Source organism: Cynoglossus semilaevis, chromosome 11, assembly GCF_000523025.1.
Source record: "Cynoglossus semilaevis isolate Cse_v1.0 chromosome 11, Cse_v1.0, whole genome shotgun sequence".
Lineage (NCBI taxonomy): Eukaryota > Metazoa > Chordata > Actinopteri > Pleuronectiformes > Cynoglossidae > Cynoglossus > Cynoglossus semilaevis.
This window is the reverse complement of record NC_024317.1, coordinates 10767177-10791566: the sequence shown is the minus strand read 5'-3', so window position 1 is coordinate 10791566 and position 24390 is coordinate 10767177. Positions and strand designations below refer to the sequence as shown.

The 24390-nt window shown below is 41.0% G+C and overlaps 2 protein-coding genes across 2 annotated transcripts in view; one reads left to right on the top strand and one right to left on the bottom strand.

Annotated features, from left to right (window-relative positions):
* LOC103386273 (contactin-4-like) overlaps positions 1-24390 on the bottom strand; it is a 695358-nt gene that overhangs the window by 371684 nt on the left and 299284 nt on the right. The window lies entirely within an intron of this gene.
* On the top strand, positions 7-23539 carry LOC103386290 (integrin alpha-5-like). The gene is made up of 30 exons (XM_008320476.3): positions 7-364; positions 3685-3809; positions 5439-5539; positions 5690-5813; positions 6606-6667; positions 6772-6817; positions 7390-7515; positions 7994-8038; positions 8123-8166; positions 8254-8310; positions 9263-9315; positions 9863-10071; positions 10562-10753; positions 10839-10884; positions 11081-11194; positions 12003-12058; positions 12980-13137; positions 14747-14884; positions 17527-17594; positions 19737-19887; positions 20012-20104; positions 20345-20424; positions 20531-20611; positions 20776-20881; positions 21371-21529; positions 21610-21717; positions 22445-22558; positions 22812-22913; positions 23008-23130; positions 23379-23539. Exons 1-30 carry the CDS (start codon positions 171-173, stop codon positions 23460-23462), a joined length of 3159 nt encoding a protein of 1052 aa, XP_008318698.1. The 5' UTR covers positions 7-170; the 3' UTR covers positions 23463-23539.

Sequence of the window (24390 nt, the reverse complement as noted above, 5' to 3'; positions counted from 1 at the left end):
CTCGTCTCTGCATCTGTGCGCGTCAAGCTGTCGGATCTGTCGGACGTTCGCAGGACTGTATCATTCAGGACCGTGGGATCTGAAAAAGTCCTCTTTTCTTTTGAACCAGTACGGACGATGCGTTTTGCTCTGCAGCACTTCAATGAGAGAAAAGACGCACATGATATGAGATGGGCTCCGTTCCTGCTGGACGACCTCATTCGTTACGGTTTTGGAGAAACGCTCCGTCGTTTGTGTCCGTAGTGCTGGCTGTGCTTCAAGTTTGCGCAACTTTTAACTTGGACACTGAGACGCGGGTAGTTTTCAGCGGTCCTCAGGGGAGTTACTTCGGATATTCAGTGGACTTCTTCGGAAACTCTTCCAGGTAAAGTGCCAAACGCCTGGACAAGGCATCATGTTAGAGTCTGATCGTCCCACCAAAACACCCACAGAGCCCACTGTGACCCCTGAAATATTTAGAAATAAGAACTGGGGCTGTAACGAACAGCGAATTAAAGATATACATACATACATACATACATACATATATATATATATATATATATATATAAAAGACTGAACACTAGTTGGCATTTCATGGACAGAATTGATTCTTATTGACTAAACAATGTTATATTAACCACATTATAAATCATTTGTGAACTGCAGCTAATATTATCATGAACACATTTGTTTAAGAGAATATGCAAGTCAATCAAAAAGCCAAACTAATAAAATCTTTCAGTGACGTCCTACAACTGGAGGCTGAAGCATCATATGTTTATGTCAACTAAATGACGACTAAATGATGCAGCAACAAATCCCTGGATACAGCTTTACTGGTCTTGGAAGTAACTCATGGGACATAAGTGTTTAGTAAAGATCAGAACATAAAGAAAACCTTTCTTGGGTTTTATGGTCTTATCAGTGTTTCAACAAGTACTTCAGGGTAAAGTTAGAAACACAACAGTGACATCCTGAAGGTCCAGATGATCCCTGTTACATCCAACGATCCTCATGACTCTCCTCTAATCCAATCCCCCTAATTATCTCCGTGGTCGTTTATGATGTCATGAATCTCATCTGATCACTTTCACTTTTTCTCCTGCGGGACTTCCAGGATGTTTGTCTACTAGCTGATCAGAACACGTGAGCTGAGTGAGGACAAGGACAGATGATGGACAGAGTGATGAACTGGTTGATAAATGTTAGAATGAGAAGCAGCCTATGTCACCTTCACTGTGATGTAGGGCCATGTCAGACCATGTGTTTGAGGACCATGTTGGTACAAGGACAGGACATGAAAGGATTATAACAGTTGAGAACATTTATAACCACCCTTTGATTTGGCTCAGACCTAGTGCCATTTCACTGTCCCACTTTAAAACTGCCTTTCTTGATGAGAAAAAGTTTCTTACAAAGCAAAGTTTTTGTTGTACTAAATAGAGCGTGTTGTGAAATATTACTGTTTCATCAGTGTTCACTCTACAGGAAGTATGTTACAGTAGTCATTCTTATGATCTGAGCTGGACGTAAAATTACACTCACACACACACATGCACATACACACTAGACGTCAGCCCAGTCGGTGATTAGGAACAGACCTGCCCTTCTGTGTGTGGGTGTGTATGTGAGAGAGAGGGTGAGAGAGTGACAAAGAAACACAAAGAAACAGTCGCCAACAAGAGGGGCATTTCTTCGACTGCAGAAATATGCTAAGGCTGAAGTGTTCAGTGTGTTTCTTTAACAATGGTAGTGTTATAACGGATGAGACAGTTGATCTGTAGAAAACTGGGCAGATCTGAACACAACCTCCAAAGCCCCCCCCCCCCCAAAAAACCACAAGTTCTCTGCTTGTTTCAAAAGTAACTTGGCTTAAATACAAGTCTGCAGTACTTTGCATACAGAAAGTATTCAGATTAACAACGTCAGTGAACGACTTGCACATTAATAGAGAACTATAGCAATGTTAGTTGAACACTTTTACTACTTTAGTAGGCCGTCCTTGTACACACAGGCACCACAGGCACGGTCAGTAGGAATAATCTCCACCCTCACATGTAGAAATGCTGCTAACAGAACTGATCAAATGATCCCGTTGTCACAACACAAGTATAAAAGCAAATACAGAGGTCATAGAGGTCTTCCCATGAACTAAAGGCTGCTGGGATCCGAGTTGGTGATTCTGTAAAATCGGTGAAACTCAGTGAACCCAGGACCCGTCACTATCTAAGTACACCTAAGAGATCTGTCTTTTATCAAAACACATGTTTGTTCAAGGCATTCTGTGTGAGATCATAGCCTGACCCCATGACCCTGCATGCAGTTCAGTCAACCCTGCCAAGGTGGTCTTGGACCACTATCAAGAACAATCTGGTCTGTTTAATCATATCACATTTCCAAGCAGTTCCCTCACATGTTATTTGGACTGTTGTGCCTTTGTGAAAATGAACCAAACTGCTCAATGTAGCTGCCCTGCTATTGGTTCATCTGGGAGACATAACATTTATATACATTTATACCAATTCCTGTGACATACAGTATGGTTACTTCATCATCTACTTTGCCAGTTGTGTTCATAACCAGCGCTCTCAGAGCCCCACATGTTGCTACACATGGATGTGGCTGTTTGATCTGAGAGGAAATTAGTTAAAACTCTTGAAACTATTTTTTTAAAGTGGCATTTTTAAGGCCATGTTGTGGAGAAATCGCTGTGTTGAAGGAGACCAGTTTGCCCACACTAAAAAACACCATACTTTGTTCCCAATTAAATTCATGCATTTTAAAGGCTTGCAATTACCACTGGGGGTCTCTGTGTGACAGACAGGATCTTGTTGTGTAGTGGGTAAACAACACCATAGGAAAAGGATGCCTTCCTGTATGACTTGATGTTTTCCCTTCAGCACATGGGATTGTTTTTGGTAGTTGTCATGCATTCTGACAATTACTGATGCTGTTCGCCTGCAGGCTTCCTTGTTAAGGGTTGCTGTTGTTGAGTGAACATACCATCTCTGTTTTCACTGCTCCAGTCAGCAAATCAGCATTTGCAGTGGGAAAATCTAACAGCTTTTTTTTTAACATCTGCACCTGAGTCTGGTAAAAAAATGTAATTTGTTTAAAAAAAAGAAAGAAACCAAAAGCAAGTTCAAATGAATAATAATACAAGACATAATACAATGCCTTGTAACAGTTGAATCTGTTCATTCTGTTGCTAACTGCCTTCTAACGGAATAGGAAAAACAATAGAAATCTGCATGGCTTGTCTGCTAACAGCTAACACCCATACAAGCGTTACAGTTTTGCTTTGCTACTTTTACCCGACTTTCTTTGGGTAGTAGTATAGTATATTTTATTAAACAATAATTTATACAAACTTTAGGAACTCTTTTGGACGACATAACAAAATGCTAAGTAGCTAACATCACCTTCATGTGTTGATTGAGTCTGACACATTGATTGAGTTTGAGTCTGACATCTGGCACAAATAACGGCTTCTTGCGGCTCCCACTACTGACCTTTTGAAGTAACAATAACATTTGCACTTGTTTGCGGGTGTTAGAAAGTGTGTAAAAATCCATTACCCCTTGTATTGGGAGATAAATCAGACAAAATGTCAATTTTTAAAATAATATCTCCAGATTGAAGCTTTTGTTTTGCGTTTGTTAGCACACTTATGACATTCATTCATATTTTCCCCCTGTCTAGTGTCAAAATTTTGATCGGGGCACCCAAAGCAAACACCAGTCAGCCTGACATCACTGAAGGAGGAGCTGTGTTTTCCTGTCCCTGGAGCCAAAACAACTGCAGCCTCATCAACTTTGACAAACACGGTAGGCTGAGGAGTGACGTCTGATCTCCTTAATGAACACAGAGGATTAAAATGGGGTCTGAAAAATAGCCATGTTATTATTTACAGTCTTACAATATCCAATTGTTCCTTCACCATAATTACAGCAGTGCTTAAACCCTGACATTGGCCCAGGATTTACAAAGGTCATTATCTTCACTACACTGTAAAACAGCTGAGACGAGGCCATGAAATAAACACCTAGTGACGCCAACCAGCCATAAAAGTGGCTCCAGGTAACAGTGTAGGTTAAGCACCAGGGCCCTGACCTGAGGTCAGAGGTACAACTCCCTGTCATGTCACACTTTCTTTTCCAGCACCTCACTGTTTTGACTAGAAACCAACACTGATGGCTCGTCTGCATAGAAACGGTCAAATGAGTCCCATTTTTGTTGTATATGTGTGGTAACATTCTACACAGCCTTCTTCAAATGCTTACTTTTTGTGAAACTATGGTTAATAGTATGGGGAAGAATAAATGCAATTCACATCTACAACATGGTAAAATTTCCACTTTTGTACAAACAAAAGACTTGATTGTGCTAAAGTCAACCATTCATGCATAGAAAAGCACTGGTCGTTACCAACAAAATAATGAGAATCAGCTGCCAGGAGGAATTTTGCGTGTATATGTATGTGCCTTTCTTCAGAGGTCCAACAAGTCAGGTTGCATTTAAGAAAAATTGTGGCAACAATTTTAAACAAAAACAAATAATTCCTGGCACTGAAAGTTTTAAGTACCGTGCAGAAAAAAACAGAGATTGTGGCCATTACCTCTCAAAGATGTAAAAATAAACTTTAATAGTGGCTGAGACTTTCTCTTACTCCACCCTTTCATGAGGTCTATATTTTGGGCCGTGAGCTGTGTTAGCGGTGTTTTCACTGTGCTTTGATTTTTTTTTTCTCTGGACTCAAAAGTCCCAAAATGAGTGCACCCTGTAATTAGCAGTGAGTCATTAGGAGGACAGGGACCCCAGAGGACCTGTAGTTGTCCGTGGCAGTGCCAGAAGAGTATCAACAACATCAGGAATGCAGGAAGCGATAAGGACCAGCGTTTAAGGATCAAAGGGTCGAAGCTGTTCTATGTTTTCACACACTGACTGCTGTGACTTCATAAAAAAACTCACTGCATAAACACACACCTGCACACACGGGTCAAGACTCCACTACAACGTTACAGATTAATGTTGTGTTTAAGGAAACAGACCAGAACCGAACTGGCTACAGCCCACGGCGATACGTCAGAACAGACAGTTATGTATTTTCCGTGGGCAACATTGGCAGAGTGTGAGCACGATATCGACGTACATGTAGAAATGTTTCACAGCGACATTCTAACTGCCATCAAAAAAAATATATATATGTATGTTATATGTTTATATATTATATAAATATATAGATATATACTGTATGTATACATATATACACACATATTACATAAATATATATACATATATTTACATGTGTATGTGTATGTATATACACACAGACACACATATATAACATATACACACATATATAAATATATGTATATATATATATAGCCTTATGTTAGGCTACCACTCGCTAGGCTAGTTTCCCAACAATGTCTTTCATCTTCTGTGTCTTTCAGGTGATCGATATTTTTATGTAAACGATGAAAACACTCAGGTTGAGTTCAAGTCCCACCAGTGGTTTGGAGCTACTGTGCGTTCTCATGGAACTAACATTCTGGTAACATTGTTCCATTCATATCATTTTACCTTCTCTAATGCCACACCAACCACCTTCACGCACCCCTTCATGCAGACACATCCATACGACAACTGAACAACTGAAAAAAAAAAAAAAAACTAATTCAAAAGGACTTTCTCCATATTCCAGGCCTGTGCCCCGAGGTATTACTGGAGAACTGAACACGACACAGCCTTTGCTGACATGACAGGAACTTGCTACCTCTCTGTAGACAGCCTTCAAACATTTGTGGAGTACGCCCCCTGTCGCACAGGTAATATTACAGCTGCTCATCTGTAGAACAATGTCCATTGATATTAGTTTTAATTCTTCCCTTCTGTGGATCATTTTGAAAAAATTTTTTTTTATTTTATTTTAATTTTAATTTTATTTTTATATGTACAGTATATATAAGATCTTGCTACATTTGGCTAATGTTTGATTGTAAATACTCCTCCATGTTTTGTTTTTAAGCCATGCAAATTATTTGTATGCACATTTCCCTATATCATACTAAATGTTATCTTTTTGTTATGCCTACATAGTTCTCTTTCTCATTCTTAGTTTCTAACTTATTTCTGTTTCGTTTGAGTTCCGGCTAGCTCTTTAGCTGACAGTGGCTTTTCAGCTTTAAGGCTGTTGTGTTTTTTTTGTTTTGTTTTTTATTTTAATGCTACACATGTATTCATTTTTTGTTTTGGTTTCATTATTTGTTTATTTTTTGCAAGTTAAAGATACATTTTGATGAAGAAAAAAACGTTCTCTCTAGCTTTAAATTTCTTTGAGAAAATTAAATAAATCTTTTGTGGTCATTCAGCAAATTAGACTACTGCTGAAGTACACTAACTGTGGTAATTCAATTACTGCGTATGAGCTTCTCTGACTCATTCATTAATTTGAACCTGATGTGAGTGTGCCATGGAACAGGTTATTTTGAGACACTAATATTTCCAATCCCTGCTGTGTCTACAGTACACCAGAGAGTACTGACTGTGTGTTTTTCCTGTAGTTCCATAAAACAGATTCCCTCTAAATATTTCCTTTGTCTCTGTGCTTTTCACCACAGAAAGACATGGACCTGCTGGGCAGGGATACTGTCAGGGAGGATTCAGTGCTGACTTTACAAAGGTAAGGGAGATCGCAGTCAGGCTGATCACCCAGTTTCTCTGACTGTTGTCAGCAGCTGAAGTGATGCTCACATTTCCGTGCTCTGTCAAATGTGTGTGTTGCAGGACGGCAGGGTTGTCCTCGGTGGACCAGGCAGCTTCTACTGGCAAGGTGAGGTCATGGGAACATCACACACGTGGGTGTTCTGGCGTGGTTACTGGGGTTTTTTTTTTTAGATCTGAAGAAGATGAAAAAACCTCATGGTGAGAAGGAAGAACCACTCAGTGAAGTTACTTCAATGTTTTTGTTACAATGTCCAAATTCACACAAACCCTGTCTTTAAATCACGATGGGGAAACAGACACAATATACATAAAAAAAACATCAAATCAACATAAACAAAGGCTTCTAATCTCCAGCTGATTCAGACCTAGAGTGAGCAGCCGTTTTCAACAATGTTTCAACAGTTCCCCACTTTGGGATTATCAAAGGTTAATCTAATATAATCCATGGATTTACAGTAAGAAATAAAATAAAATTTTAGCTGCACAATGAAATGGGACGTTGATGTAAAGTAATCAACACACAGGTAGCTACTGTGTTTAGAAGATATCTTTTTTTTAGATATCCACAGGATCAATGTCTTACATCACTGCAGTAAAACAACTCTGGATCCATAGGTCAGAAGTCATGACTTGTTTAACGTTAACCTTTACCACGTTTGTGACCTGTCAATCGTGTAGGTCAGGTGATCTCAGCCACCACAGAGGAAATTGTGAAGGCCTACTACCCGTCTTATTTTCTGCTGTCGGTGGTTGGACAGAGTCAGACAACTCAGGCGCAGGGAAGCTACGACGACAGCTACCTCGGTAAGAGCGGGAGCAGGAAGCACGTGGAGACCGTGGGCCTTTCACATCCCCTGATGTGACTCTTTATACCTGTTGTCTCTCAATCAATGATCCTGGCTGACTGTTCTCAAACCTTAGTGACTGTAAGATTCTTCTTCTGATTATTATTATCGAACCCTGTCTTCTGGCCTGGACTCTAGATGTTTCTTGTACTTCTCTTGTTTAAGGAGGGTTTCATGAATGCAGTCCAACCAATGATAATGAAGTTTTTAGAAAATAAATGGAATTAAGGCTAACAGATAATTATTATAAAGATTGATGAAATCATAGGTTAGGGAAAGCATGGGCAAACTAAGGCCTGGGGGCCGGATGTGCCCCGTTTGTCTTCGTGATCTGGCCCGCCAAATTAATTTGGCCTGCAGTTATTACAGCACGTGAACCCGCTCTGATCCATGAGGTGATGAGACAATGTCTCTCTGACTGTTTATGTCATTGTCAGGTTACTCTGTAGCTGCTGGGGAGTTCACTGGTGATGATGAGGAAGGTGAGGCTCATTTATAGTAACCCCTTGTATTAAACTATCAGGAAGATTTCTCATTCAGACTGACACTTTCTGTCCTTGTTACAGATTTGGTTGCAGGAGTTCCAAAAGGACTCATGCTGTATGGTTTAGTAAGGAATCCTTGCATTTTTATACTTTTACTTTTGATTAGACAAACGACTTGTCTCTCATTAACAATGACTTGTTCCTCTCCATAGGTGTCCATTTTAAATCGGAGGGATCTAAAGACTGTGCTCAACCTAACAGGGGAGCAGGTAAGTCAATGTCTGGGTAGGGACCATCCTCTAAGTTTTTTTCTGATCATTTCAAGGTTACTGGTTACAGTTTACCTTCATAGATGTCCTCATAAATCTCTTTTGTACTTTCCAACAGATATTCTAGGTTTCACACATTGCCTTAACGCCAGCAATATCAGTCAGAATGAATAAAACATTTAATTAATTTTGCTGTAGAAAATATTACAGTAAAGTATTACATTTACTTTAAGGTGGAAATGAAGATGTGCCTTGCTTTAAAAAACTGGTATTAATGGTATTATCCACTTCTGGTACCCAGCCTATTTTGGGAATAAAACACATATTGCGACTTCCCATGTTGAAAAATCAAGGACGCTGTCCTCAGCTGAGACCACTTCCTCACTACCACAACCACTAATGTCCTGGTTGTAAATCACAACTTAAAATTAGGTTTCAGGAACGTTCTAGCACTTCAGTTATTCTGCCTGGGCTCTCACACCTCTGTGCACATGTCATGGTGCCAGTGATATAACTTTCCTCCAATGTGGTTTGGTACATGAAACAAAATATGACCAGATGTTGTTAAGAAAAAACAACTAAAGTCAGAAATGTTTTTTTTTAGTGTATACTTTAAGACCTTCCAAATCTGCTGCACCTACGTCAAACATTTTCTGGGGGAAACTGAGTCATGTTTCCTGGAAAGTTTTGGAAGCCTTGTTTACTTATTTGCTTTCGGTCACACTGTAGAGACTCCTTCTGCTTTAACTCACACACACCCTCACCTTGAAAAAGGATAAGAGCCTTTGAGTTTTGAGGGCTGGGAGATTAAAAACGTTATCTTGTGGAGAGGGTGGTGGAGAGTGAAACGTCAGGGGGGCAGAGATGAAGATGAAATTGAAAAATAAAACTGATCTAAAATTACCATGGTGTGATTACAGGCTAACCGGCTCTTATTTGTAATCTTTTCCAGATGGGGTCTTACTTTGGTTATGCAGTGGCAGCCACTGACATCAACAACGATGGGTGAGAGTGACACACAGAAACAGACGGGACTGTTGGGACTTTTTAAAAAATGTACTCATGCCCTCGAACTGTCAGTTAAAGGGACTTTCCTTAAAAGAAACCACATACTCAGTTTGTATATTTTCTCAGTAGACGAAGTGAGAAACATCTCTTTCATTTCCCTTTGTTTGTTCACACCAAAAACGCCTGTGTGAGTTGTTTATGAAAGTTCAGCTGTAGGTCACTAAGAAATATTTGTCCTCAAACTTACAAGAATGAGTTTGCTCTACCAGAAGATCGCAAGGGGAGTACAGCGGGCTTACGACGCCCTCTACCTTCAGCGTTTCATGGTTACGTCGCCATTTCCCCAATAAATTTATTAAGGAAGTTTTGTTCCATCATTCTGACGTACGCTGTTAAAACTAATTTTGCAGCGGAACGCAAATGGAGCGGATGATTACGTAATGTGTCTTAATGGACACGACACTTGAGAGTCGTGTCCATTAAGGCCTTTAGGTCTAACAGTGCTGAACTATAAAATTTGACCTATCTTTTTCTTCGTCTAAAGTCTGGATGACCTACTTGTCGGGGCCCCGATGTTCATGTGTCGAGCGTCAGATGGGCGTCTGGAGGAACTAGGCAAAGTCTATGTGTATCTCCAGAAGAGTGCTCTGGTGCTGGAGCCAGGCCCGTCCCACCTCCTTGGTCAGCAGGCTTTTGGTCGCTTTGGCACATCACTGGCTCCTCTCGGTGACCTCAACCAGGATGGATACAATGGTAATGGCTCTACATAAAGACGCAATACACATTGGAGCGGACTATATATTTTGCTTGAATACAGAACATTCATGTTGCAGACCATGTCAATATATATTTGGTGATTATCCAGACAGTTTACTTTGTTGTGTCTCTGCCTCTCTTTTTAACCAGAGGACTCATGCTGTACCTAGTGCCCTCTACTGGACCAGTCAGTAACTAATTTAGATGGTCTATGGGGAAGTCAAGCAGGATTTTCAAACCTCAAACTTGATCTTTCCTCTCAAAATTTAAAGGTTTCTTTGAAACTTTAGTGGGAAGTGACAGTCCCAGCTTGAGTGGACTGACTATATGAATACTGTGCATTGGCGTAGACCACTATTAGAAACCACAGAATACTACACATGGTGTTTAAATACTTTACATTTTTGTGCATACGTGTAGGTTGTTCTACAAAATAAAGACAGTGAAATTATATACTGGTTTGAACTGAAATCCTGTTTATGATCAGATATGGCCATTGGCTGTCCATATGGAGGAGACGACCAGCAGGGATTGGTCCTCATCTACAACGGACATGCTGAAGGACTCGTGGACCAACCCACTCAGACCCTCTCTGGGCAATGGGCTTCAAACTCTTTTCCTGCAACCTTTGGTTTTGCTCTGCGTGGTGATAGGGATCTGGACCAAAATGGCTACCCAGGTACTTCCCCTCCTCCCCCAGCCACCAAGAGACCAGCGTTAACACAGGGATACAAAGCACCTAACTCACGTCTCTCTTGTTGCAGACCTGATTGTTGGGGCTTTTGGGGCAGATAAGGCCGTGTTGTACAGGTACGAAGACAAGCTGAATAATAGAGCGGGGGTCCTCAGTTTACAACATCCTCGACATCAGGATCACAATCAGTGCACTTCATTTAACTGAAACCCCTCACAGAAACATCTAATGTGTTAATTTTGATTAAAATCAATATTTCCCTCTATGTCTTCTTAAGCAAACATTTGAAACATGTCTTGTGATTTCACTCAGGGCTCGTCCAATAGTGAGCGCCAGTGCCTCTCTCACCGTGCAGCCCTCCATGTTCAACCAGGAGGAGAAGACATGCCAGCTGATCACCGTGGACCAGACCATTAATGTGTCTTGGTAAAGTCCAATTCCACCGTTGATTAACACATAGGCATTTGATCCAAAACATACACAGTGGAGGTCTTTCATGTTTGAACAAGAAGTCCTTCTGTGATGTATTTCTGAGCTGTGTGAACAGGACACGGAAAAGTCTGGCAAACGTTATGCAACCCACATCACAGTCCAACTTTAGTTGTCTAAACTTTGCTTAATGAAAATGTCAAATGACTTCATGTTCACCAGTTTCTTGTCCAAGTGGTCAGAAACACACACAGTTCTGTGGGAAAAACACAGTCTGCCTTACTCTCACTGTCAGGTTCATACAGTGGAGTTTTGTTTTGGTGTTTATTGATGCATTTGCTGCCTTGGAAACTAAAAGCAGATGTTGTTGGCCAAAAAGCAGAAGTGGTAGAAAGGTGGAGCAGCTTTAGGGGAAAATGTGCACTTGGTCTTAAAAAAAGGTTGGAAAATATTGGTTAAGCTTCCTAAAATGAGCCATGTAGTTTGACATCAGCAAATCTCCCTTCATATATACACACACACCTACCTGTCTATCCATACATGTGACATACTGCCTGCAAAATCTGTGATTATAACAGTACACTTCATAGCAACTCTGCACCGATTGCCTCTGGTTAATGTAGTCCAGCTGAATGGAGAACAGGGATGGCTGACTCAGCAGCTACCACAAAAAGAAACAGCCTCTGCACATGAGGATTGTGAATTTCAACAGTCTAAAGCGTCACAGCTGCCATTAAAGCTGCTCGATCAAAACCGATAATGAAACATTCTTCTTTTTCTTTGTTTTTTTTTATTTCACCTCCAGCGTCAGCGTTACTTTCTGCCTGCTGGCAAACGGGAAGCACCTCCCCTCTCACCTAGGTAAGACACACACACACACACACACACACATATGACCTCCATTCAGTGGGAGCTCTGAGCATTAACCACAACTGGTTAATGTCTAGCCAGAGTTGTGAGTCTTTGGTTTAAGTGTTAATTACAACTTAAACCGGGGACTCAGACGAGCCTCATTAGGAATTTGAATTTGGTCCTGAGGTCTATTTGGAATGAGCCAATGAAAAGTTCTTCAAGAGGTAACAACGGGGAATGTACACACACACCCAATACACACAACACAGATGGTCCCCATTACCTTACTTTCTTTGAGGAACCACAGCTATGCTGGACCTCATTGTGGTCAATTTGGCAGTAGGACTGTAGATAAAAGAATAATGGTGTAAATACAGGGTAAGTTGGTAGACTCCTGCAGTTGAGTTAAGTGTTAGTGTGCGTAGGTGTGTGAATGTGTCTTTATTTCGGGGGTTTGTGTGTCTTGGGACATTCTTCCTGTGTTCTTCTAGGCAGTGTCGCAACAATTTACAAATGCAGCTCGGCCCCTACGTTTTCTGTGGCTAACTGGAGGTAACTACAAAATGTGGACCAAAAATATAAATAAATATAAAACAGATTTAATGTTTTCAGGACCCAAAACCACTCATTGTAACTGGATAAGATACTGCTAACACTTTTGGACTCACAAGTGAAGCATTATGGGTATGTTGCTAGGCTACATGGCGTTTTGCATGTAGAAATGTATCTACAGTTGTAATTCTCTCCACATTTCTAGATGACCACATCTTTGGCCCACTTGTTTGGGCCACTCTCAGGTTGTGTCTGGGCTGCATGTGGCAAATTCTAAACTCTGGTTCTGACAACGTTGTGAAAACAAGACTCCACTTGTCTTGCATTTTGACTACATGAAGACGTGTTTTAACTTTAATGTGTTTGTTTCTCGTCAAGGCTTTGTCATTGAGATTCAGCTGGATAGTAAGAAGAAAAATCAGAAAGAATCCACCAGAAGAACTTTGTTCCTGGACACTCAGCAGCCCAGTTTGGTGAAGAACCTCAGCCTTAACAAGGGGGAACTGTTGTGTCATGACACCATCATCTATTTACGGGTCAGTAGAACCTCAATATTAATATACATATTACTATTTAAGCCAAATGTTCAGCACAAATGCATTAATGGATTATGATGTCCTTCCTACCAAAGTTACAGCCGTACACGAGTTGTATTCAGGTACCATCGGAGATTTGAGAATCCGATAATTACAGACGTTTGCGCATTGACCGGTTGAGGACAAATGGTTATAAATAAAAATAAAAAAATGAAATAAAAAATATATTCATATTTTTCCTCCAATTGTCTGAGGACCCTGGCGCCCCCCACTTTGAACACCACCACATCAGATAATGCACTGGATAGTTTTTATATGACTTATTCCTAGAATTCCAGTCACATTTTCATGCGGTATGACTATAAATTATTTAATTTAAATATTTCAATTCAATGTAAAGGAGAGTTTTGCCTCAGTGTCCTATTTTTTCCCCTGATCTTGAGGTAGGGAGGTTAAAAGGTGAAATTTGGGCCCAAGCCAACCGTGCCCTGTAAACAACAGTAGTGGTTGTCTCACGTCCTGAACATCCTAGGAGTTGCTTTATATCCTTCAGTCTCTAAGTCTGTCAAAGTGAGGTTGTTTTGTGCCTGCAGCTCTTCAGGTCATTTCCTAACAGACACACGTCCAGAGTTTCTGTTTGAAGTTCACGCTGCGGTTAAACTGTTACAGTATCAGTCTGCTCGTCACTCAGTGACCAGTGTGAACAAAGAGCACATGTGACAGACACGCTGAAGCCATGTCTGTGGACGCTCTCTGTAAAGACAGAAATCAGGACTTTGCTGTTGACAGTGTCCACAGACAAGTGTCCATTCACCTGACGGTCCATACAGTACTAATCTGTCGTCAGCACGTCTTCCTGTGTCCCGTACCACGTCTGTGTGGGTGGTCGTACAGAATGTATGTGCATCCCATGCATCTAAAAGAGGAGCAGAGCAGACTGAAGCCCACATTTAAGCCAGAAACATCTGCTTCTGATTGGATATCATGTAACAGTGGTGTTTTTCTTGCAAATGCACTTTAAACACAGACTTTACAGAAAGGCTGGAAATAATTGCACAAGTGACAACTTTCTGTTGTCACTTGAGCTGAAGAGTCAGTTTGGTCAAGAAATCTGAGCCAAGAGGCTCAAAAACATGTTTACTATTTAGCTGAAGACGTGTAGACGTTCAAACACAAAGACAATCCGTTTCTATGGTACATTTCTGTTTTGAATAAAACATAATAAAAAAAAGGGAAACAAAATTGTGATCTGCAAACTATTTCCATCAATAATGAACAGTGTGCATAATCGTGGCACCAGAACTTCATTAGAATGACCACACTAAATAACACGTCTGAAATGTAACTGTAGAATTAAAAGACTAACTTTGTCACCGGGTCAAAACCTACTTCTTTTCCTCATCTGAACTAAAATAAACTAAATAAAAATAAACTAGTTTGCTTAAAATGATCTTTCATTTTTGCAAGACAACAATATATATGGACCTAGATCCAGACCAACTGCAAAGCTTCAACAACATCTATAAGTTTTCAATTATAGTTGATTTCCCTCCTGGTGCCTTTGTTTTTAGTAACGTCAGTCACACAGTCAATTTCATTTGTGTTACAGGGCGAAGAGGAATTTCGGGATAAACTGTCTCCCATCAACATCAGTCTTAACTTCAGTCTGGATCCTCACGTCACTGCGGCCCAGCATCACCTCAGACCAATTCTCAACTATCAGACCCAGCAGCTGATAGAGCAGACGGTAAGAATCAGCTACAATTCTTTAGTGTCATAAATTATTCTAAAAGAAAAAACGCATCTCCTTCTTGTAATACTGTAATACTACTACAGTTATACAACTGTGCAGACAGGAGAAAAACTTCTGTAGAGATGTGTATATAATGTAAAGGAAACAGGACGTTGCAACATCAGGACGGTTGTGAACCAGCGGAAAAGGTCGGTTCACAACGGTCCTCTGGTTTGCAGCGGTTTACTGGAAGAAAAAAAAAAGAAGATATTTAAAAGTTTAGAAAACACCACTTGATATTTTTTAATCCCACGTGTCGGAGGTCGAGGGTTCAGGCCTGATGGAGCCAGTTAAAGTCCCCCGGTTTGTTCCTCGTGGGGTTTGTGTTTTTTCATTGACTCTGTGAAGAGCTGGGAGGTTTATGAGGTACTGGCGAGTCATGGCTGTGCAAAAACACAGAAGGAGGACAGACGGCCGTGTGTGGGCGGGGCCTGCTGCAGCTCTCAGACATCTGGTTGTGGTTTGTTTATGTATGTTGTCAGTGGTCTCCCCCACTGAAGTACGAGCCGGGGCTTAGGAAATGTGCACATGTTTATGTGAGCGATATAAGGTTAAGTGAGTGTGTGATGTGGGTGTGTGAGTGTGTACGCCATGCGCCTGTAATTGCCTGAATTTTTTTATAACAAAAAACAACTGTTTTTAGCTGGGAAAAGTTTTCATTACGTGCAGGACACCAATACATTCAGAAGTGAAACGTCTAAAACAGTTGACGACAACGCTTTTCTAACAACAACAAAAAACGATCCCGTTCCTTTTAAAAGTTATTAGTTTTCTGAACAAACCAACTTTAGTTTAGGGATTTATATTGAATTTATTTGTAAATATAATCAAAAAATAAACAATTTATTAAAAATAATATAGAAATTGAGCTTACGATCTGAGCATATCGGTAACCGTTGGTTACAGGCTACAAGAAAGAGTGGAACCTCGGTTGTCAAGCGCCTCCCTTTTTGAACAATTTGGTTCCCGAACAAAATTCGTAACCAAAATTTGCCTTGGTGGTTGAGGTATTTTTAGAAAAATGGTGAGAACAACAGTAGAAGTGAAGAAAGCGTCGATTTGTACCATCATTAAGAACAAGGAAGCAATAAAAGAAGCTAAGGTTGCCAAAGGAGTGACTGTGATCACCGAGTAAAGATCTCAGACATTGGAAGAAGTGAAACGTTGATACTGATCTGGACCAACGAAAAGCAGTTCTCTGGTGACAGTTTGAAAGCAAAGTGAACATAGCACAGTCACGACTCCTCAGCACCAGTGAATGAATGAAACTGTCTTATATATATCCGCTGTCTCTTCTGCCCTACTGTACATAGCTGAAACTGAAATGAAATGTTAAAAGATATATATAAAAAGAAAAAAAACATTGGCTAGAAATCCGCTTGCCTCAAAAAAATGATTGAATCCAAATGTGACTCACACAACCCAGAGTTTGCCAAATGTTTAGGGGCAACATTTGATCAAATATGTTCCAAAACTTTCTATTTTCTTGATGTTGGTTTTCATTTACTCAGAACCTTTAACTGTACCGCTTCGTTGCCCCGGGCCATACTTTGGACACGTCTGCTTCAAAAGACAAAGGTACATGTGGCTTACATAAATAACAGTCAAAGGATGAGGACGTGAAAGGTAAGGGAATCAGGAATCAAACAGTGCGGTGGGGACAGGGAGTTAAATGAGGTCTCATCATTCCATGGTGTCGTCCTGTAGACTCTGGTTCCTTTGGTGTGAAATGAACAAGTGAGTCCAGAGTGATTGAAAAAGCAGAAATCTAAGCTCAGACACTGTTAACCGTTGCCAGGTTGGTTCTTTGGTTCTCTCTCTAGCATTCTTTTGAATTCTAATGTTTCCCATATGTTGGAGATTGTGGGCTGTAGAAGCACTGACTAGTGAGCAACTACAGCAGAGAGGCAGACACAAGGAGAGTAACAAAGGAATGTTTAGGGGACGAGACACATAATATATATATATATACATATATTAAAAAAAAACAACAACAAAACGTTGTTACTGTCCTCTGCTACGTGAGACAAAAGAGCTGGCTGAGTTAGCTTGTCAGTTCTTTGCTCTTTAATCCAAGCTTTTCCACAAAAATGTAATAATTTGCTCAGAGGGATTTCATCGTCCTTTCATCCTTCCAAACAAACCTTTTTATTCTAATTTATTCTTTCCCACATGTAAAGCATGTATAACTATTCTGCAACCATGAAAGAAGTCTGTGATTGCCTTTAACAATATTTTTACAGTGTTTTGGTATTGTACAGAAACAGTGTTTCCCAACATTTAACATTTTGGAGCTATATTTGAGCACATATGATAAAACACCACACCAACACTCCACCGAACAAAACGTCCCTAACAGTATACTGTATGGAATGAAGTACAATGTTTTCAAATTACTCAGTATTCCTCAGTTTACTCACTACTCTGTGTGAAACCTCAGCTTGTTTAGTTGAACAAAATGATGATATACTTAGAGGAATTGAAGAAAGACACACAAGCCTCTCTCTTTTTTGTTTTATAGCCATTTGCTGCCACCTACTGGAAGAGTATTTCAGGGTTTTTTCTTGTCTCACATTTACATTTTTCTGTCTCTTCAGGCACACATTCAATTGGACTGTGGTGAGGACAACGTCTGTGTCCCGGACCTTAAACTAGATGTGATTGGGTGAGAAGCAAACACTGACACTCTCCACTGAGCCACAGGCTAATCTTCTACAGATCAGTTTGACACCCCTGGGCCACACGATGATATGAACACCATATGGGCCGGATTCAAAACTGTTTAAAAAAGAAGTCGAAGTAAAATATAGTTTATAGAATATAAAATCTTTTAGATTTTAGGACCTGGTATCACGGTTCTGGAACTGGTACTCATGCCCACCTACAGTATGCTGTTCTTAAAACAAAGGTTTCTCAAGGATGAGGTTTGGATTTGAAATTCCTTTCAAACCAAAGAGGAATTTGAAACATTAATTGTCTGTGTATTGTGTACAGAGTGAAGTTTAATGACTGTCTGTGGGCTGTGGCGGTGTCTGTCGTCCACGGCCCTGACTGAGCTGGGATGCCAGATCTTTGGTTGCTCTGTTAATGTATCTGCAGACATAATCAGACACAGAGTGTGCTGACAAAACGACGAAACCCTGGCAAACACACACTCATTGTTGTGGATTAATCGTGTATACTTGTTATGATTGGATGCGGGCCAACTATGTGGCAGTTCATTCAAAAAAGTACAGACACTCAGAGGTTCCGAGCCAGCTGTCTGTGTTTTATTATAAGGCTGTGTGACTTCTCCTCTCCACGGAAATGTGTAAAAAGTGTCTTTTTAGTTCTCTGACTGGATGATTCAGCACTTTCACTTAACTGAATTTACTCTCACTGATTTTTGTCTCTCACTTCAACCAAGACTATTTTTCTAAACAGTGCGATGTTGAACATTGGCAGCCCAGAGGTTGGTCCCTAGTGTTTGTCTGTATCCTCTGGATTGCATTACACTTTTATGAGCTGAATGATTCACAGATTTCCTTATTTCCATCACGTAAAAACCATCGTTTCTCAGCCTTCTCGGTTTCTCCTCAGCATTGGTGTCGGGGTATCAGTCAAGCTTCTACTGCATTCACTAACTGCGTTGTAATTAAAATCATGTGCCGGTCCTCATACCTTGCGAGAGGTCAATGTGTGCAAACCTTCCGAAAAGAGGGGGGAAGGGAAGAGGAAGTGGAGAATGAAAGCAGAGCTGACTTTGGCCCTCGTACCAGACTTCTTTCTCCCAACCTCGCTCAATAGAAACATGAATTTACTGCCACACAGTGGAGTCTTTAAGGGAGGGCAAGAGGTGCACAGTGTCGAGAGGATTTATCACTGTGAACATGCAGGATAGTGTGGGGGTGAGTTTCCTGAGACAAATCACAGTGAACTGTAGAGAAGTTTCTGAAGGTCCTGGTCTAAGAAAAGAACTGAAACGTCTGTTTTTTTTTTATGCCAAGGTAAACGGTTACAGTCGTCATGGTGATTTTCATTTGTCACATTGCATCAGATTTGGTCACCAAATGGTAGAAAAGACCAGCAGTTATGCTCTGTACTATTCCTAATGTTCCACATGGTGGTTACAGGAAGTGCAGCGAACGAGCATGGATCTTGTCCATTGTTCCACAAGTACATTCTTACATTTTCTGGTGAAAATATTAAAGCACTAAGACTTTTCTGAGTTCATAACATTTAGAGTATTTAGAAACTCTCATCTCGGTCATGTCTACAGTTTTAACTGAAATTTTCTCTTCTACACTTTAGAAAACGGACAAAGATTACCATAAAACTGACTTGACAACGGAAAAGCACATTCCCTGATAATCAAATTATTAGCCCACAAACTCAGAAAAAGCAAACAGCTACTACAAAATATGACAAAAGCAGTAGTTTCACTTTAACTATAAATAAATATAAAGAAGCCAAACGATAAATGAAATAGCTTAGCAATGCTAATTTTAATAGCTAATAGCAACATTGCAAAAAAACCTCACTGAAACTCAGCCAAAAGGAGTAAAATATCTGAACAGAACCATAAGTGAAAGTTATCCAAAACACAAGAGGTTAAGTATTGGAACCCTCCCCCCCACGCACCCCCTCTTTAATTTGTTCAAATATTGTCTTTGACCCCTGAGTTAAACTCTGGACATGCCTGTCAGAGAGAGATAATCTGCCTGGTTGATTAGTCTGTGTGGAAGGAAAGCCTGGCAGTGATTATAGCATCACATTGTCAAACCTAAAGAAGAACCAGAGTAACTGTGGTGTGATGTTGGTCTTGCAGTGACAGAGAGGAGGTCTTCTTGGGTGATGAGAATGCCCTGACTCTGATCTTTAATGCGAGGAATGAAGGCGAAGGCGGTGCCTACGAGGCGGAGCTCTATGTGGTGCTTCCTCCGGAGGCCGATTACAGTGGGATAGCACGCAATAACGTGGTGAGGGTGACCACACACACCAAAAAACTATTCCACACATTTCATTTGATTAAATGTAACATATGTTGATGATGATAGAAATGAATAACTTCGACATTATCTGACGCCTGGGACTCTCTTCCAGACGCTGACGCAGCTGACGTGCAGCTACGAGTCAGAAAACCAGACTCGCTACCTGGTGTGTGATTTGGGGAATCCCATGAAACCTGGCAGCAGTGTAAGTGCTGAGCTCACTTTACCTATGCAGCTACAACTACTGATGTAATGGTACTACACTGGAACCCTGGACTAAATAGGCCCCGCCCCTAAGTCCTGTACCCCGTCACAGAAACTTCTCTTTGACATACAGGTGTTATACATTATATGCTTGTACATCACAGAAGGAAGAATATACACACTAGATTTTCTATTTCCCGTGTCTAATTTTTAAAAAATTTTTTTTGTCGGTCAAATCCAGGTTTGGGCAGGTCTTCGGTTCACGGTACCCAGACTGAAAGATACCCATAATACAGTAGGTTTTGAGCTTCAGATACGAAGGTAATTCATGATGTCATACATTAAAGAGAGATTACACTACAGTGATTGGTTTATGTTGTTGTAGGAGGTTGACCAAAGGTTTGTCTTTGTTTCCTGTTTGTTGTAGCAAAAATGCAAACAATTCTGAGAGTGAGGTGGTCCAGTTTGAGCTGGATGTGTCTGCGATGGCACATGTCATTATGCAGGGGTGAGAATTTACTGTCTTTTTGTCTTGTCTTTTCATATCTGTTCATCTACATGTCCATATTCCAGTAGGTGTGCTACTTCACCCCTAAATTCAGAGGTCATCAGTCATCAATCTTCAACACACAAAAAAAAGGCATATTAACTGTATGTATGTGTCATTTTCAGCGTTTCCCGTCCAGACAAAGTCATCTTCCCTCCTCCGAACTGGACTGTCATACAGAGTCTGAGGGAGGAGCAGGACATTGGCCCAGAGGTCCAGTGGGTCTATGAGGTATACCAAATGTCACCAAATCAACAACAGTCAGTTTGAACAAGCCTCTAGGTGTCGCAATTGGAGCTTAGATTTGGAACAGCAATAGTAGGGATTTGTAATTACCCAGTCTGGGTTTGATCGATCAATCAATCAGTCAATCAATCAATCAATTAATCAGTCCATCCATCCATCCATCCAACCATCCATCCATCCATCCAATATAGCTTGGGCCATGGCCATGTATGAGAAGCTCAGTTACAATGTAGCTTTTGACCATGTGGTGGTGCTAATGCATCAGTCAGTTCTTTAACAAGCTCCTATATACAGAGATGTAGCAAAAAATATGGAGAACATTTTTAAAACAAACTTCCCGTGGACCCCAGGCCTCTTTGCACCATAAGAGTTGGGTCTCAAGGTCAAAAAGGTTAAGGACTCCCGGTCTAAATCTTGGACATTGGATCCTTTTGCACCACGGCCATGTCAAATCAGACATTCTCTCTGTTTCAGCTGGTGAATAATGGTCCCAGTGTGGTGAGTCAGTCGACTCTAGAGGTGAGATGTCCTCTGAGGGCTCATGGCCACGAGCTGCTCTACCCTGTGGAGATAATAACCGAGGGGCCGCTCAGCTGCTCATCAAAAACCACTGTTAATGCACTGAAACTAAAGGTGAGCAGACAACAGCCTGGCTGAACTGTGAGGCCACAGTCCGTGTCCAGTCAAAGACTCCACTCTGTCCCTGTCCACAGCTCCAGCCTCCAGAGGCAGCAGCTCCACTGTCACTGAAATCCAACACTGAGCACAACATCCAGAGGAGGGAGGTGTACAGAGACCCTCTGGCTGAACAGCGAAACCTGGTGAGCCAAACCTGGATGAATGTGTGTTACTACATTTCTGCTCATACTGTAAATACTGTAGCAGTTCTTTTCAAGGTAAAAGTCACTTAGACTGTTACACATAAAAATAAAATGACAGCTGGCTGCTTGGGTGAGGACGCCAATCCTAACCACTAGACCACCACAGACTATTCAGCGTCAAAAATCATTAAAGAACTACATTAAAATTCCACACGGTCCCACAGCACCATGACCAGACCAAGACACACCCACCATCAGACGTCAAACTATTACAGTTCTACGTGTTTTGTCCTCAGCAACAGAGGAAGAGGAAACATTGGTCCTAATGAGATCAGGTCTCTCAGCACAGGAAGAACAAACAGACATAATGAGCTCTGGTCAACATCTCCTGTTCGTTTGCTGCTATGGTTTCTGATATTAAGTTAATTAGAGTTAGTGATTCACTGGGTTGCTCTGTAGCAGAACATTATCACGTCATTACTTTATTTTGATTTTCCAATACAAATACTAATTTGATGGGATTTTATCAAGGTGTGTGAAATTGGTCGTATTAACCTTTTATAATTGCACATCATAACATAAAGATTCCATTATGTTACGTATAATTGCACATCATAACATAAAGATTGTGTTGTTGCATCATGTATTTCAAAGATGTCCTTTTTCATGTTATAGGCTAACGATTAAAACAGTCAAAAGTGATGGCGTGGACTGTTCTTTTTTACAGAGCTGTCCTACAGTGGACTGCTGGCTGCTGCAGTGTAAAGCTGGGCTGCTGGAGAAGGGGGCTAGTGTCATCCTGACCATACGCTCCAGACTCTGGGCTGAAACCTTCATGGAGGTGAGCTTACATGAAATCAAAGTCTGTAACACAAGGCCAAAAAAGACACAACCTCGTCTGATGTTATACTGCCCTCTGTGGGTTGGTCGTGATACAACATTCCGTGTCCCAACAACAACTAAAGTTAAGCACTGGTTAAATGTAGCTGTATGGCATAGTATAATTTACAAAGTATATATACAGTATATAAATATACTGTAAATTTGAGCTACACCCTCATACTGTCTGTACTCTGTTTATTCCTTGTCCACAGAGAGCCTACAAGCAGTATGTTCTGGACTGTTCCGTTCATTACAAAGTGGAAAGGATGCCTTATTTAATTCCTCCAAAATATAAGGCACAGGGATCTAAAAGGGTACGTCAGAGATTCACCTCCTAACAGTGTTAATGCTTTACTTTATCTGCCCCCTGGTGTGTTTTGTGATTTTTCTTTCTGAACTGCTGTTCAGGTGGTGACAGCTGTGATGTGGAACAAGCGAGAGACTCTGTTCTTTGTTCCGGTGTGGATCATCATCCTGGCGGTTCTGGCGGGCCTGCTGTTACTCTCCCTGCTCATATATCTACTGTACAAGGTAGAGAGATGAACAATGAACCATCTCTGTGTTGGCGGGTCAGAAACCTGCAATCTCTCAGCCCACAAGCAGAGCAAAGCATCACGTTTGGTTTGCACACTGTAAATGTAGTTGTGCAGTCATTTGTTTAAGTCTTACTTTTTGTCTATAAAATGACTGTCCTCTCCAACCCCCACCGTCACTCACAGAGTATCAAACTCTCTCCAGACTGACTGTGTCTAACCTCCCTCTTCTCTGTGTTCCTCCAGATGGGTTTCTTTAAAAGGTCAGATCCCTACGGCACCACCATGGAGAAGGCCCAGCTCAAACCACAGGCGTCCTCTGAAGCTTAGCTCCGTGATGTAGTCTCCCCTGCAGCTAAAGCCCAAACAACTGGAGCGATTCTCAATTTCCAAAACTCAGATGAAAATATTAAAACAATCCACCCACATATGCAGAGACAGTTGTGGGTGTTGTATCACTGGACTAGAAATATCTGGTGCTGCACTAAAAAAAAGTCAAACCAGGAAGAGACGTTCACAGCTGTGTTTGGGAAAGAAGTCAAATCAACTGAAGCTCCTGTAGGTAAAGGAACAAGGACTTCCTGTTGGCCAGCTCGTCCCTGTGGAATCATTAATACAGGAATACTTATGCACCTCCAACGAAGGCACTAACAAACTGTTATTCTTCCTGTTTTTACAGAGCGTTCAAACTTTTTTTTCCTGGTGTTCTATGTTGTGGTTGGCTTCAGTCTTCAGCCAACCCTGCTTCTTTTATAGAATTGAACAAAAGGTGAAATGTTGAATTTATCTCCAGCATTCTTAAAATATTTGTTTTTTTTCTGTTTTGCAATTTAAATGTAATTCTGAGTAATTTTTTTTTTAGTCGAACCTCTCACTTCAACTGATGTACAGTGTAGATTTTTCAACTGATGGGTCGCAACCCAAAATTGAGTCAAGAATAGATTTGAGTGTGCCACTGGCCATAGCCAAGGCAGAAAAAGTCACACTCCTTAACACAGCACTTCTCAAATAGTGGGGCGGGCCTCTCGTGCAGGGGGGGGTGGGGGGGGGGGGGGGGGGGCTTCCAACTCTTAAACTCTTTTTACATGTTCTGATGAATGATGGTGAAATACAGGTACGACACAGACTATATGGAATATGTATTTTCTTATATTTAGGATGAAGGAGGATAGAAACCTCAGGGTGTTTTGTGCAGAGAGGTTTTGGCAGAACGGACCATTCTAACACTCCAGAGGACAGCTTCAGGACGTGAGGACAT

Bases quoted from the DNA above. Each gene is read 5' to 3' on its own strand.
- LOC103386290 (XM_008320476.3), top strand. From the start codon at position 171: ATGGGCTCCGTTCCTGCTGGACGACCTCATTCGTTACGGTTTTGGAGA. The intron at 8,167-8,253 runs GTAAGGAATCCT...TCCTCTCCATAG, and splicing joins GACTCATGCTGTATGGTTTA to GTGTCCATTTTAAATCGGAG. The intron at 17,595-19,736 runs GTGAGAAGCAAA...TTGGTCTTGCAG, and splicing joins CTTAAACTAGATGTGATTGG to TGACAGAGAGGAGGTCTTCT.